The sequence below is a fragment of the Oncorhynchus clarkii genome, chromosome 1 (genome assembly GCF_045791955.1).
Source record: "Oncorhynchus clarkii lewisi isolate Uvic-CL-2024 chromosome 1, UVic_Ocla_1.0, whole genome shotgun sequence".
In the NCBI taxonomy this organism is placed as follows: Eukaryota; Metazoa; Chordata; class Actinopteri; order Salmoniformes; family Salmonidae; genus Oncorhynchus; species Oncorhynchus clarkii.
Window position 1 is genome coordinate 14,542,993 of NC_092147.1, and position 15,510 is coordinate 14,558,502.

Here is a 15,510-nt window from a genome sequence, read left to right on the forward strand (position 1 = left end):
AGGAAAAAAACAGCAGACACTAGGACAGGGATCAACTATACTGAACAAAAATATAAATGCAACAATTTCAAAGATTTTACTGAGTTACCTACCGTACATAAGGAAATCTGTCAATTTCAATAAATGCATTAGGCCCTGATCTATGGATATCACATGACTGGGCAAAGGTACGGGCCTGGGAGGGCATAGGGGAGCCAGGCCCAGCCAATAATGAGTTTATCTCAACAAAAGGGCTTTATTACAGACCGAAATACCCCCTCCTCCTCCGACGATCCCGCAGGTGAAGAAGAGGGATGTGAAGGTCCTGGGCTGGCGTGGTTACACGTGGTCTGCAGTTGTGACGCTGGTTGGACGTACAGCCAAATTCTCTAAATTGACGGAGATGGCTTATGGTAGAGAAATTAAACAAATTCTCTGGCAACAGCTCTGGTGGACATTCCTACAGTCAGCATGCTAATTGCGAGCTCCCTCAACTTGAGACATCTGTGGCATTGTGTTGTGAAACAAAACTGCACATTTTAGAGTGCCATTTTATTGTCCCCTGCACAAGGTGCACCTGTGTAATGATCATGCTGTTTAATCAGCTTCTTGATATACCACACCTGTCAGCTGGATGGATTATCTTGGCAAAGGAGAAATGCTCACTAACAGGGATGTAAACAAATTTGTACACAACATTTGAAGAAATTAGCTTTTTGTGCATATGGAACATTTCTGGAATCTTTTAGTTTAGCTCATGAAACATGGGACCAACATTTTACATGTTGCGTTCATTTTTTTGTTCATTATTGATTCAGCCGTGGGACAATTTTGTTCTTGAACAGAATTGCTAATAATTTGTAATCCTGCAAATTTACCACAAGAAGCCCAAACATACAATATGTGACTGAACCATGTGTAACCTTGCTTAGATTTGTATACGAGCACATATCTCTATGTTGGGAATCATTTGGAACAGTATTTCAAAATTAAAATCACAATTTTGCTGGTGTTTTTAGAGTATTTTTTGTCCAACAATAATGAAATAATATTTTTTTTTTGGGGGGGGGGGGGTGCAAATTTGGTCCGAACCTTGCACTAGGCCCTCCATGGAATGAGTTTGACTGCCCTTATCTATAGGAACTGAAAAGTTGTCACCAAACCTGAAAGTAAAGCATGGAGAGAAGTACAGGTTGAACATTTCCAGTATTTATTTATGGCTATTAAAAGGTCTATAGATCACATAGGCCTACAGTCTATTTAAAATGTAACCATCTTTCCATTGACCATAGCTCAATCTTTTAGTCTGTCTTTCGGATTTTGAAACAAATAGAGCTGATCCTAAATTACTCTTATTTCACTCCCTGTTAAACAGAGGACAAACATGTTGCATGGACATTGAAGGTTTTCCACCACAAACTATTTCACTCTATTCTTTCTACCGTCTCCTGAAGGTATGTGTTGTCAGGGGAGACAGAAGTCCATGTGCCAAGTTTAGCATGTGACCACCAACACTATTTTCAGTGTTCTACCCCTGACTAAAATTAGACCTCCTCTAGGGTCACGTTTCATCACCACTGACAGACATGGGACGAGGTCTATTGCTACTCTGTTACAAGATTTTCAAAGCAAAGAAGTTATTATTCCATCAACACAATGGAATACACTGAAGAGATTTGTGAGGAATTTATTACAAGGGTTTTCTTGAAGCAAATTTGTCCAATCTAGAAAGTACTATTTTACCATTTCTTACAGGACTACTACAGCTGTGCTCCAATCGGTTTTGAACTTGCACATTGTGATAGTGCTTCCTTGAACTTTACAGTCTATTTGGTGTGACAGATGTATTTAATCATTTTTGTCAATTATGTGAAAGAGTAATCTCTTGATATGGAAGGAATGAAGATCCAAATAAAAAACAGGCTACATAATCTTATGTTATCAATCATCATTATGAGTGAGTTTCCTTCTGCAGTGAAGAAATCTGAGCAGAGAATTTCCTGCATCTGTCCTTGTCTAGCTCTGTCCAGCTAATTAAGGGAAGCAGTGATCAACCAGACTCCAGTCCTGTTTTGAGTTGACTTTTTTGGGAGCTGTTTGAACAGTTGGTGTAGGGTCACCATGACCGGGGTGGCAGTGTGCAGTGGCTCCGTCAGCTCTATCAAGTCCCTTTGGGAGACTAGAATTAAGAAAACGAAACAAGATCTGCAGAAGCAACAAGAACAAAGGGCCGGTGTAGGTAGGTGAGTGATATTTATCCTTCATCATTTTATTGAATATTTAATACCCATGGGTAAGCCAATAGGCTTAATTGAAAGTGAATGAGACCAAACCCACTGAGATAACTTGGACCTGTCTATGACGTATTGCTCTACATCTATACCAAAGGGTGAGACATAACTGGGAAGATCGGATTATATTGGCCAAGCTGAAAGAGAAGGTGGTGACAGAGGAAGGACGTGTCATTTTAAGGATAGAGAAAGAAGAATGGAAGGTACCTTCCGTCATCTTAACTCTATGCCGTATGATTGTGTAAAAACACTTGCTGTTCTATTTTGATGACAAACTCTACTTTTGGGGAAAATTGACAAGCATAGCACCAGATAACCTTTTTTTATGTTGAATACTCTTCTTTGACAGACTTTGCCTCGAGCCTTGGTTCACTTTCCTCAACTCATGGAGTGGCAGCTTCACAGGGTTGGACTACAGACAATCCCCCGCTTCGTTTCCAGCTTTGAGAATCTGCTTGTTCTTGACCTGTCCCGAAATGCCATCACAGAGATCCCAAAAGAGATTGGTCAGTAAACCAGTTACATGTAACATCCCCTCAATGAATGTATCACAGGCGCTGCCCACTGGGCACACACTGGTTGAATCAACGTAGTGTCCACGTAATTTCATTGAAAGTATGTTCAACCAACATGGAATAGACATTGAATTGACGTCTGTGCCCAGTGGGTGATGACTTGTGCTTCATGTCAGAACACATTACCTACTGTGTAGCTTTCCCTCTCTAGGTAAACTGACCAGGCTAAGGGAGCTGCTGGTGAGCTACAATAGAGTGCAAAGTGTTCCAGAAGAACTGGGCTGTTGTGAGAACCTGGAGAAACTGGAGCTGGCAATGAACAGGGACCTTGACGAGCTGCCTTCAGAGGTACCCAACATGGCATGATTGTTGGTTTAAACGTTAAAGGGAAACAAAACCATTTTTCAACTTCATATTCATTCTCTCCAGCACCACCCCACCATCAACATATGTGAAAATTGTGCTTTTTTATTTTTTGTAATAAAAAGGATATAGGAATTTAAGTATTTCCAATGACATCATCGGTGTGCATCGTGTGATTTTGACCAGTTGTGAGTAGGCATTGCCTACTAATTTGTTGATGTCAATGGAAACGCTTATCTTTCTCAATTTTTTTTACTACAAAACATAGAAATGTGCCATTTTCACATATGTTGATGTTGGGGTGGTGCTGGAGATGATGAATATGAAGTAGTGTTTAAAAAAATAATCTATATTTTTAAAAATAAATATTCCTGTATTGGAACCTTCTAGGTACATGATGATTCATGTGCTTGTCCCTCACTGTGCTAATTTCCCGTTCTGTTGTCCTCAGATTAGCAACCTGAAGAAGCTTTGCCACTTGGATCTCTCCATGAACCAGTTCACAGAGATCCCAGAGAGTGTGGTGAGTCTGCCTGCCCTGGAATGGTTGGATATGGGTGGAAATCGGCTGCAGAGCTTACCACATGACATCCACAGGTAGGCTTACACACATATACCATAACCATATATCCAAGCACATCATATCGATAGAAATACACAAGAGAAATAAACTACATACATATGTGCTTGCTTTGTCCAGAATGGAAAACCTGCATACTATGTGGCTGCAGAGGAACGAACTAGAGTTCCTGCCTGACAACATATGTTACATGCGAAGCCTGGACACGCTGGTGCTTAGCAACAATAAGCTACATGACATTCCCTCAATGATGGAGGACATGAACAACCTCAGGTGAGTGCCATGTCTAGGGGTGGGAGCTATTGGTTGTTTTGGGGATGAGTGGACTGTAGACAAACAAATGTATTGGCCCAGATCGGCAACAATTAACCTAATAAAAGTGGGTAAACAAATACGTAAGCCAGGAGTCTTTAATTGTATTTACAAAAGCTTTATATTCATATTAAAACTAGCAAAAGATTTCCATCAATGTATTTTATATCAAAACAAATTAATCTTCATTCATCGTGTTCGCTATACTTGCAGGTTTGTGAATTTCAGAGACAACCCTCTAACATATGAAGTGGAGCTGCCTGCTGCCCCGAAGAAATCTGAGGATGAGGAAGAGGATGACAGAGAGATGTTTGGCCGAGATTTCATGCGCGTCTACTGCCAGGAGGCACGGAAAAGAGTTAACGCCATGCTAAATATGCATCGTGTAAATCGTATGTACCAACAAATATGTACTTGAACTGTATGGTGATCTGTTGACTAATAGCAGGGAAAGCTGACATATTATTGAAAAGTTTATTCCAGTTTAATCCACGCAGAAAAACAAAGTAGGCAAACAAGCTAACGGTACCACTCCCAGTCCCAAGAGGTGAGAAAAGTCCTCAACTCATCCTCCTAACTTTACGTTCTGTATGGTGCCATCTAGTGCAGTTTGACTCACTAGCTAGTTTCCAAGACACGTTGTCATTTGCTGACTACTATGAATATTTATGAGGGATATTACTAATCGTTCCTGGAACAAATCGTGCCAAAAGGTATTTGCATTTTTGTAGACCCCCGGAATTGCTCTTTAATGATACTGTCCTTTTGAAATGTCTGTTTCAGCACCTGAGTCAAACTACACCTCAGAACTAAATGTGACCCTTGAAGCTGTGGCAGAATCTGCACCGTTACTGTGACCTACTGTAGCAGTCATTCATGTTGGCCTCTGTCGGTTCCTGCCTTGTCTGTTGTGGACAGCGTCTCGTCTTCCGTGTGGTGACTGCCTGGTCTTGTCAAGCATGTCCTTCTGAGCATTTCTTTCTCTTTTTGGGAAATCTAACTTGTCCAACATTGGGGTCAAATCCACTTAATTTCCTGGACATTTTAAAAATAAATGTACAAAAATTAATTGACTAAACTTTAAATGGAATTGACTCCAACCATAGTCTTGTCTGCTATGTCCTGAGCTTCTTGCCTTGTTAACAGTCTGTTTTCTTCTGTTGCCAGTGTAATGTTTTCTGTAACTGCAAACAGGTTTCTTGCTTTCTTGGGCTTAAGAAAAAAGAGGGAAAGTATCTATATAAATAGCACTGCTCAAAATAGAGAGTTGTGCTGCCCGTGCACCGCACAGGTTGCACTGTCAATGGAATTTATTTTCACCGCGAGGCGGGAAGTGCAGTCAGCAACACGTTTTCTAGAGAAACATCTGAGCTGGTGTAGTAGAGTAGGCGGGAGTCAAATCCCTTCTGCTGCAGGAAGTGAACCCTGCCCTGGTCAATCAGCATCTTGCACAGGCGTCCTATGTGTTCACGGTCCTCAGCATTCAACACTCTAATAGTACAGAAGAAGAAAAAAGATGAAGCAATTAAGGTTTATGTTGGACACAATGTGACGACAGGTCTTCAGTCTATGTTACAATGACTATGCAACATGGGTGAAATGTATGTCTCTACAGCTCAATGGCAATACTCACCCTTCCAAGCTGTCTAGTTCAGCCTCTTCTGTCGCCTCGTGCTCCTCTTCCTCAAATGTTTGGTCAGTTTGACCTTGTGGTGGAGAGGTCTGTGTTGCTTGTCTCGAGCCACAGGTCGCCCAACTTGACATGCGCAGGAAGGCAGCGAACTCAGAGGCACCTAGTCCTTTCTCCTTGAAGAACTCCTTGCCTACATAATGCCTCCAGTCACAGCGGTGGTGGCAGCACAAGGCGATGGCCACCCCATCCACCCTCAGCTCCTGGCCGGCAGCTGTCTCCCCTGCCACCCTGGGAATGGGCTGAAGCTCCGGTCCTGTAGACTCTCCAGGCTGCTGCTGGAGCTTTGAGCGCTTGCTGGGTGGCTGATCTTTGATCCCATGGGGCGCAGTCTCTGAGCTGCCCAGTAGGCATTGAAGAGCAAGGTCTATTCAGTGCGGTGGAGGTTAGTGAGCAAGGAGTGACTCAAAGACGCATTAATCAATAACTATTCTTTTTGGAACCACTTCTATGTTGCCTTTCAAAATTCAACACCATTCAAGATTCCAGTACAAGATTTTCCCCCCCTGGTGAGACCTAGTACTCAGAGATGTAGTGCCTGGTCTTACCTGTTGCTGCGCCACACAAGTGTTTGCCCACTCCAACCACTGGAAGTCCCTTTTCTTGGAGGAGAGGAACTTTACCTAAAAGGCAAATAACAGGAAAAGGTTTCAGAGAAGCTCAACTCAACATGCCTGCTAATGCTTTGTTCAATTCTTAAATCAACTATGTACTTGGCTGTACAAATCCGTCTAATCTTCATAATATATAAGTGTGCTTCTCAGGCAATTTGTCAGTGCCAACTTGTGTTTGAAGGGTGATCTCATCAGGTAAATTTTTAGAGGGTGTGGCATCTCTTTCACTGTGTTGAAAAGTATAATCCACTTCACCTCCAGAAAACACTAACAGGGTAGGGTGCCTGTATGTGATGACGTATTTTACATAATAACTGATTGACTGTTTTATGTGAATAAATATTATTCAAATTAAAATGTGGCTTTTAAATTTAGTTACTTACGCAAATCAAGGTGCTGAATATCCACTTGTAGTCTTTCAAATTTGGTATCAGAATTCTGGTGTTTGCCATCTACCTGAATGAGAATGAATTGGGGGGACAATTACCTAACAGTGAAGATGTGTGCACAGCCAAATAAATCACTTTATGTATAAAAACGGGTTGAAAGATAAAAAATAGCTTAACAGGTGGTGTTATACTTTAAAACGAGCGCTTGATCTTTCCACAAGCAGGAAATGGATGTCGTCATAGGCTTTCAGAGCGACATGGATCCAGTGGGAAAGCTTGCCTTTCCCTGCACCAAACTCAACAAAACACCTGTTAGGTCCAAGCAGGTGCAAATCCTCCATGTTTCCTAAAAGGGACGCCTTTTAAAACAGGCAAATCATACATTATCTTTCAATATAAATTAATGTATATAAATAAATGCAAATCATGTGAGATTAAATTAAAGTACCTGTTGCTTCAGGTGTTTGAATGCAGAGTCCCCATTCCTTGGATCATTCAAAGCTTCATGGAGAGCAGGGTGAGATTGTATATTTTCTTCATGTTTGCATTTGAACCCTGCAGAAACATTGGGGGCTCATACATTAAGCACCACATTGGATTAATCATGTTCAGCATGTCAGTGAATGCTGTAGGTATTGCTTACCTTTGACGGCAGTCTTCAGTTTTTTTATGAGCAGGTTCAACTCTGCTTTGCTGCGATCTGATAAAGGTACCTAAATAAAAGTGAATCATGTAAGTATGGCCTTAATCATGGTGTCTCTCTATTGTAGGTAATGTCAGTATCTTTCTAAGGTTCTGCTCATAATACATACACCCAGTTTCTCATATATAATGTCACTTTAGTGACTCAATGCTGAAATCAGCTAAGCTTCCAACACTAGCCAAATGTTGAATGGCCTTTCATGTCAATGTATATGCGTCTGATATTACCTCATCTTTGGGGGTGTCCTCAACAATCGCTGGTCCAGCATTAATATCTTGCACATAGAACAGCTACATTTGCATAGGAGAAAGAAAGATTAATCAATTTAGGCTAATAGAAGGGACATTTAGGCCAATGTATTTGAGATACCTGGGTATGTATTCTCATAATTACACTGAACAAATGGGGAATACAGATATGCATCTGTTGGTCACAGATACCTTAAAAAAAAAGTAGGGTTATGGATCAGAAAACCAGTCAGTATCTAGTGTGACCACCTCATGCAGCTTAACATATCTTCTTTGCATAGAGTTGATCAGGCTGTTGATTGTGGCCTGTGGAATGTTGTCCCACTCCTCTTCAATTGCTGCGTGAAGTTGCTGGATATGGGAGGGAACTGGAACGCGCTGCTGTACACGTTGACCCAGAGCATCCCAAACACGCTCAATGGGTGACATGTCTGGTAAGTATGCAGGCCATGGAAGAACGGCCATTTTCATCTTCCATGAAAATGTGTACTTTTCCTTGCGACATGGGGCAGTGCATTTTCATGCTGAAACATGAGGTGATGGCGGCTGATGAATGGCACGACAATGGCCCTCAGGATCTCGTCACGGTATCTGAGCATTCAAATTGCCATCAATAAAATGCAATTGTGTTCATTGTCCGTAGCTTATGCCTGCCCATACCATAACCTCACCACCAACATGGGGCACTCTGTTCACAACACTGACATCAGCAAACAGCTTGCTCACACGACGCCATCTGCCCGGTACAGTTGAAACTGGGATTCATCCATGAACAGCACACTTCTCGAGTGTACCAGTGGCCATCGAAGGTGAGCATTTGCCCACTAAAAGCGTTTACGACGTCAGACTCGAGTCAGGTCAAAACTCTGGTGAGGACAACGAGCACGCAGATGAGATTCCCTGAGACGGTTTCTGACAAATTGTGCAGAAATTCATCTCAGAAAATCCTGCAAGTGAAGAAGCCGGATGTTGGAGGTCTAGGGCTGGCGTGGTTACGGTGAGGCAGGTTGGCCTCACAACTGACAAATTCTCTAAAACAACGTCCGAGGCGGCTTATGGTAGGGAAATAAACATGAAATTCTCTGGCAACAGCTCTGGTGGACATTCCTGCAGTCAGCATGCAAATTACACCCTACCTCAAAACTTGAGACATCTGTGGCATTGTGTTGTGTGACAAAATGACATGTTTTAGTGGTCTTTTGTCCCCAGCACAAGGTGCACCTGTGTAATGATTATGCTGTTTAATCAGCTACTTGATATGCCACACTTGTCAGGTAGATGGATTATCTTGGCAAAGGAGAAATGCTCACTAATGGATTTGTGCACAAAATCTGAGAGAAATAAGCTTTTTGTGAGTTGGAAAAATGTCAGGGATCGTTTATTTCAGCTCATGAAACATGGGACCAACACTTTACATGTTGCGTTTATATTTTTGTTCAGTGTATATTCAACTTACAGGTTTGGGTTTCTCTCTGGAGTTGCACTTCTTCAGATGTTTTGCTAAAAGATCTTCGAATACAGTGCTACAAAGACAGATGAAATCATAGATTTAGAGGTTCTCCTGAAATGGTACAATTTACCTTTTTAAAATTTGGGATTTTGTCTCTCCCAAGTGCCAACTTACTGTTTTGGATCCAGAGGACATGGTATTCTTTTTTTCTCACAGTCCTTTTCCTAAACACAGCACAAGAGGAGAAGTTGCAATATAAAACGTATATCACTCCTACTAGCTAGGTTTTCATCCAATTGGCGACAGATTTTCATGTGTATATTCTAAAATCTGCATAAAAACATATGAGCTAGGTTTCCATCAAATGTACAAACGTGGAGAGAAAAGGCTCTGCGTGATGACGTAATGCACATAAAAATACCTTTTGCAGTTAAATTCCATGTACCGAATATCAAATACAAGTTAAATGGGTTTCCATCGCATTTTCAACTCTACTGATGGTTTTCTCACAAAAATGTTTGTTATAAAAATTGGTTATAGCCAAAAGAATGCAGATACAGTATTGAGTGGTTGGCTAGAGCGCATCTATAGCCTATATCATGAGATTATTATGGGCAAAAGAGCAAGAATATTTGTATTTGTCAAACGGCAGCCTAGTATCAATGGTCATGTCACCTGAATAAAACCCTGCATATTTAATAGAAAGGAGAATCAAGCTCATCACCTTGCACTTTCACTACCCTGTGAAGGTCATCATAATTGATTTAATCTGTATCCTAATAAACAGCATGCTTTCCAGACGAGTTGTAGGAGGACCACAAGTCATCACGTGACTCCAAGTGTACTTTGATATGTTATTATATCCATATTTGCAAATAAAAGCATTTCCACCAACATTTCTCGCATAATTAATTTTACAGACACAAAAAGATACCTTGTCTAGTATATTTTGTTTTGTAGACATTTGGAAAGTTCAAATTTCTTTCCCATTTCCATCAGGCCGGTCATAAAAAAAAAGGTACTATACTCGCATTAAAAAAGGGTAGTGAGGTCTGCCCAACGCATCACCGGGGGGGCAAACTACCTGCCCTCCAGGACACCTACACCACCCGATGTCACAGGAAGGTCATAAAGATCATCAAGGACAACAACCACCCGAGCCACTGCCTGTTCACCCCGCTATCATCCAGAAGGCGAGGTCAGTACAGGTGCATCAAAGCTGGGACCGAGAGACTGAAAACAGCTTCTATCTCAAGGCCATCAGACTGTTAAACAGCCACCACTAACATTGAGTGGCTGCTTCCAACACACTGACTCAACTCCAGCCACTTTAATAATGGGAATTGATGGAAATTGATGTAAAATATATATCACTAGCCACTTTAAACAATGCTACTTAATATAATGTTTACATACCCTACATTATTCATCTAATATGTATATACTGTACTCTATCATCTACTGCATCACTAGCCACTTTAAACTATGCCACTTTGTTTACATACCCTACATTGCTCATCTCATATGTATATACTGTACTCGATACCATCTACTGCATCTTGCCTATGCCGTTCTGTACCATCACTCATTCATATATCTTTATGTACATATTCTTTATCCCTTTACACTTGTGTGTATAAGGTAGTAGTTTTAGAATGGTTAGGTTAGATTACTCGTTGGTTATTACTGCATTGTCGGAACTAGAAGCACAAGCATTTCGCTACACTCGCATTAACATCTGCTAACCATGTGTATGTGACAAATAACATGTATTTGATTTTTTTAAATTATGTCAATTAGCCTATCAGAAGCTTCTAAATCCATGACATCTTTTTCTGGAATTTTCCAAGCTGTTTAAAGGCACAGTCAACTTGCTGTATGTAAACTTCTGACCCACTGGAATTGTGACACAGTAAAATAATCTGTCTGTAAACAATTGTTGGAAAAATTACTTGTGTCATGCACAAAATAGATATCCTAACCGACTTGCAAAAACTATATTTACCAAGAAATTTGTGGAGTGTTTGAAAAACAAGTTTTAATGACTCCAACCTAAGTGTATGTAATCTTCCAACTTCAACTGTAACTATATAGCTAGGTGTCATCTAAATTAACCCTAATTTATAAGACAGTTCTTATTTGATTAATGGTGGTCGGACCAATCTATGTGGAGCTAGCCACAATAGGAATTAGCCACAGTAGTGGACTTTGCAGTTAGCCTTCAAAATAAAATATGTAACTGACAGTGATACTAATGAATACAAATTGTAGAAATTGTAGAAGTATGCCATAATTGAATAGATCTGTACAGCACTTTGAGATATCAGCTGATGTACGAAGGGCTATATAAATACATTTGATTTGATCATGCAAAACGAGGTTGGAATGTTATATAAAGTCAAAAGACAACAATTTGTTAATTTGACAAATCTGTTGAAATCATGCTGGATATATTATACTTTATAATTGCATCGGGGGCATACTTATTTCACTGTACAGCCTACCTATGGACTATGGATCAATGACATGGGTATCAGTCTACTCAGTGACACCCAGAGAACATTAGCGTCGTAGCACTTATTCCAGGACTGAAACAACTGTGAGCCACATTTATTGTCAACCTATGTGTATTGAACAGTATTCCAGAGGAAAAACAATACTGCGTGGATGTTTTGGAGTCTGATAACTCTGAGGAGGACTTTGGGAAAAAATATATTGGGTATTGAGTAGACTGATACCCCATTTCATTGATGCCCAATCCTTAGGTAAAGCTGTACAGTGAAATATGAATGTCAATACACAATTGGCTGACTGGGGAAGTGATTTCACAGTCACAGTTCTGTGATAAGAGCTACAATGCTAATATTTGCGTAAACTCTTCCCAGTCGTCTTCTGTGGGCATCACTTTCAAAGGGTTACTTTTACTTTGAAGGCAAATCACAAATTCCACTATTGTGCCTAATCCTTATAACCTGGTCCAGTCGACCCTCACTAGCCAGATGAAGCTAGCTGGCTGCTTATAACGTTAGCTTTGGGCAACAGGGTTCGTGGCTTGTTTGCTGACTTTTTTGTACAGCTTTGACAGTACTACTGATAGTAGTGGTGGAGCTTGGCTTGCATGTGCAAATTGAGAAAACACAACATTCTATAATAGAACTGTGTTATTTGACAAGTGTCAAATTAAAAGCTTATTTAACACAAAGTGTTATTTGACGTGTGTCTTTTTTGACACGCCAAGACCCAAACGGTGTTCCATAGTATGTCGTGAAGCTCATAGCAGTGACGCTATTGCACATGTAACACAACATTTTACGTGGCGTCATTACGTCATTCTACGTTATATAGGTATGCACGTCAGCGTTATACTAGACATCGGGCGGATACCGACGTTGGCATTTTTAGCTAATATCGGCTGATTCCGATATCGTGCTTCCCTAATTTGAACCGATTACTTTAAAATCATACACAGACAATGTTATAAAGATAATTTTGTCGCTAATACCAGCCTGCAGTACCTTGGTCAGCATTCAACTTGAGTTACTCTATGAGAGTTGGCAGCACTGAGCTAGCCTGCAACATCACTTCCTAGAGGAGGGATCATCAATTAGGTTCAGCCGCGGGCCGTTTTTTTTCCATGACTCGATGGTCGGGCCGGAACATAACTACACTGCTCAAAAAAATAAAAGGGAACACTTAAACAACACAATGTAAATCCAAGTCAATTACACTTCTGTGAAATCAAACTGTCCACTTGACAATTGACAATAAATTGACAATAAATTTCACATGCTGTTGTGCAAATGGAATAGACAACAGGTGGAAATTATAGGCAATTAGCAAGACACCCCCAATAACGGAGTGGTTCTGCAGGTGATAACCACAGACCACTTCTCAGTTCCTATGCTTCCTGGCTGATGTTTTGGTCACTTTTGAATGCTGGCGGTGTTTTCACTCTAGTGGTAGCATGAGACGGAGTCTACAACCCACACAAGTGGCTCAGGTAGTGCAGCTCATCCAGGATGGCACATCAATGCGAGCTGTCGCAAGAAGGTTTGCTGTGTCTGTCAGCGTAGTGTCCAGAGCATGGAGGCGCTACCAGGAGACAGGTCAGTACATCAGGAGACGTGGAGGAGGCCGTAGGAGGGCAACAACCCAGCAGCAGGACCGCTACCTCCGCCTTTGTGCAAGGAGGATCAGGAGGAGCACTGCCAGAGCCCTGCAAAATGACCTCCAGCAGGCCACAAATGTGCATGTGTCTGCTCAAACGGTCAGAAACAGACTCCATGAGGGTGGTATGAGGGCCCGACGTCCACAGGTGGGGGTTGTACTTACAGCCCAACACCGTGCAGGACGTTTGGCATTTGCCAGAGAACACCAAAATTGGCAAATTTGCCACTGGCACCCTGTGCTCTTCACAGATGAAAGCAGGTTCACACTGAGCACATGTGACAGACGTGACAGTCTGGAGACGCCGTGGAGAACATTCTGCTGCCTGCAACATCCTCCAGCATGACCGGTTTGGCGGTGGGTCAGTCATGGTGTGGGGTGGCATTTCATTGGGGGGCCGCACAGCCCTCCATGTGCTCGCCAGAGGTAGCCTGACTGCCATTAGGTACCGAGATGAGATCCTCAGACCCCTTGTGAGACCATATGCTGGTGCGGTTGGCCCTGGGTTCCTCCTAATGCAAGACAATGCTAGACCTCATGTGGCTGGAGTGTCAGCAGTTCCTGCAAGAGGAAGGCACTGATGCTATGGACTGGCCCGCCCATTCCCCAGACCTGAATCTAAATGAGAACATCTGGGACATCATGTCTCGCTCCATCCAACAGACTGTCCAGGAGTTGGCGGATGCTTTAGTCCAGGTCAGGGAGGAGATCCCTCAGGAGACCATCCGCCACCTCATCAGGAGCATGCCCAGGCATTGTAGGGAGGTCATACAGGCACGTGGAGGCTACACACACTACTGAGCCTCATTTTGACTTGTTTTAAGGACATTACATCAAAGTTGGATCAGCCTGTAGTGTGGTTTTCCACTTTAATTTTGAGTGTGACTCCAAATCCAGACCTCCATGGGTTGATAAATTTGATTTCTGTTGATAATTTTTGTGTGATTTTGTTGTCAGCACATTCAACTATGTAAAGAAAAAAGTATTTAATAAGAATATTTCATTCATTCAGATCTAGGATGTGTTATTTTAGTGTTCCCTTTATTTTTTTGAGCAGTGCACAAATAATTTGTAAATTGCAATTTGACCGCAAGAATCCTATATAGATCATTTCAAAACTTGCTTACATTTGTATACAAACACGTTTCTCTCTGTGTGTGAATACTTGGGAATATATTTCCTAAATAAAAATCACTTGAAGCTGATTTCCTGGTGTTTTTAGTCTTTTATGCTTAGAAAAGTTGTGGGGACAAATGAAAACCACCTGCATGCCAAATTCGGTCTGCGGAACACCAGTTGAGGAAACTTGTCCTAGAGTAACTCAAACTGTACATGCAACGTTTCCAAAAACTCCTCCATGTAGTAAGATGGTGACATGCTGAAATGACTTCCTGATAATCAAATGTGCCACTGAGCATTCTCATTGGAAACAATGGGGTGATGGCTTCATCCATGTTTTTTACAGTCTAGTTCACGTTCTATTCGGAACTAGGAAACTCGGGAGTTCAGACTTGCTAATTGGTTGTAGTTATCCACGTGCTGTATCTAACATTTGAGGTCCCTAGTTCCGACTGGCACATGAACGCAGCATTTGATTCATCCATATTTTGTTAGTCTATGGCCGAATCGATGTAGTCGGAGATTAATTCCACTTAGCCTTAGCATCACTCCGTTGGTGGAGTTAATTTGAAACTTCATTCACCATGGAGTGGAGTTTAGTCAGCTATCTTCAGTTGCCATAACAGTAACCTACACCAATCCCCCACGGTCAGGGGGTAGTTTATGGGGCTAGCCATGGCTGGGAATATTTTGACAGTTGTGTCAAACAGTGTGGTGGTGTCCTGCTCTACTTACCGCATTAGCATGTTCCCCACAATATGCTTTTCCACTTCCAACTATCATTTTGCAGTATCGTTTTTTCTTTTCCACGTAAAAAGCACACCTTCCAGGCAGAGGTGCAGACACGCCGTCCGCGGTGGGGAGCTCCATGTTTACAACTTCCGTATAGTTACCACGTCATCCAACTACAGTACCATAGAATGGGGACGCGTTCCAGGTGGTCTACATTTCACGAAGCTGCAACTCAATGACTGAGTATGTTTTACACATTTATACCCAGTAGTAGCTATAGAGTGTAGTTAATGTGGTGTTGTTGTAGTTTGACTGTAAGAACGATCAACAAGTGAAGCAGCACATTGTGCTATTCCAC

General features: G+C 41.7%; 2 protein-coding genes across 3 annotated transcripts; one reads left to right on the plus strand and one right to left on the minus strand.

Annotated features, from left to right (window-relative positions):
* Positions 1-1,525: 1,525 nt before the first annotated feature.
* LOC139367164 (leucine rich repeat containing 39) lies at positions 1,526-6,701 on the plus strand. Of its 2 annotated transcripts, XM_071105427.1 has the most exons (9): positions 1,560-1,657; positions 2,000-2,222; positions 2,368-2,473; positions 2,620-2,776; positions 2,997-3,133; positions 3,600-3,745; positions 3,849-4,001; positions 4,254-4,432; positions 4,824-6,701. In XM_071105427.1, the coding sequence occupies exons 2-9, from the start codon at positions 2,101-2,103 to the stop codon at positions 4,895-4,897; spliced, it is 1,074 nt and encodes a 357-aa protein (XP_070961528.1). In that variant the 5' UTR covers positions 1,560-1,657; positions 2,000-2,100; the 3' UTR covers positions 4,898-6,701. The 2 variants fall into 2 exon arrangements, with proteins under 2 accessions (XP_070961435.1, XP_070961528.1); XM_071105334.1 differs by having other exon boundaries at positions 1,526-2,222.
* LOC139367108 (tRNA methyltransferase 13 homolog) lies at positions 4,506-15,332 on the minus strand. Its single transcript, XM_071105198.1, has 11 exons — positions 15,156-15,332; positions 9,309-9,358; positions 9,141-9,207; positions 7,664-7,726; positions 7,377-7,446; positions 7,182-7,288; positions 6,925-7,092; positions 6,728-6,800; positions 6,279-6,353; positions 5,674-6,097; positions 4,506-5,531 (listed from the first exon to the last, which is right to left on the minus strand). The coding sequence occupies exons 1-11, from the start codon at positions 15,288-15,290 to the stop codon at positions 5,357-5,359; spliced, it is 1,407 nt and encodes a 468-aa protein (XP_070961299.1). The 5' UTR covers positions 15,291-15,332; the 3' UTR covers positions 4,506-5,356.
* Positions 15,333-15,510: the final 178 nt, after the last annotated feature.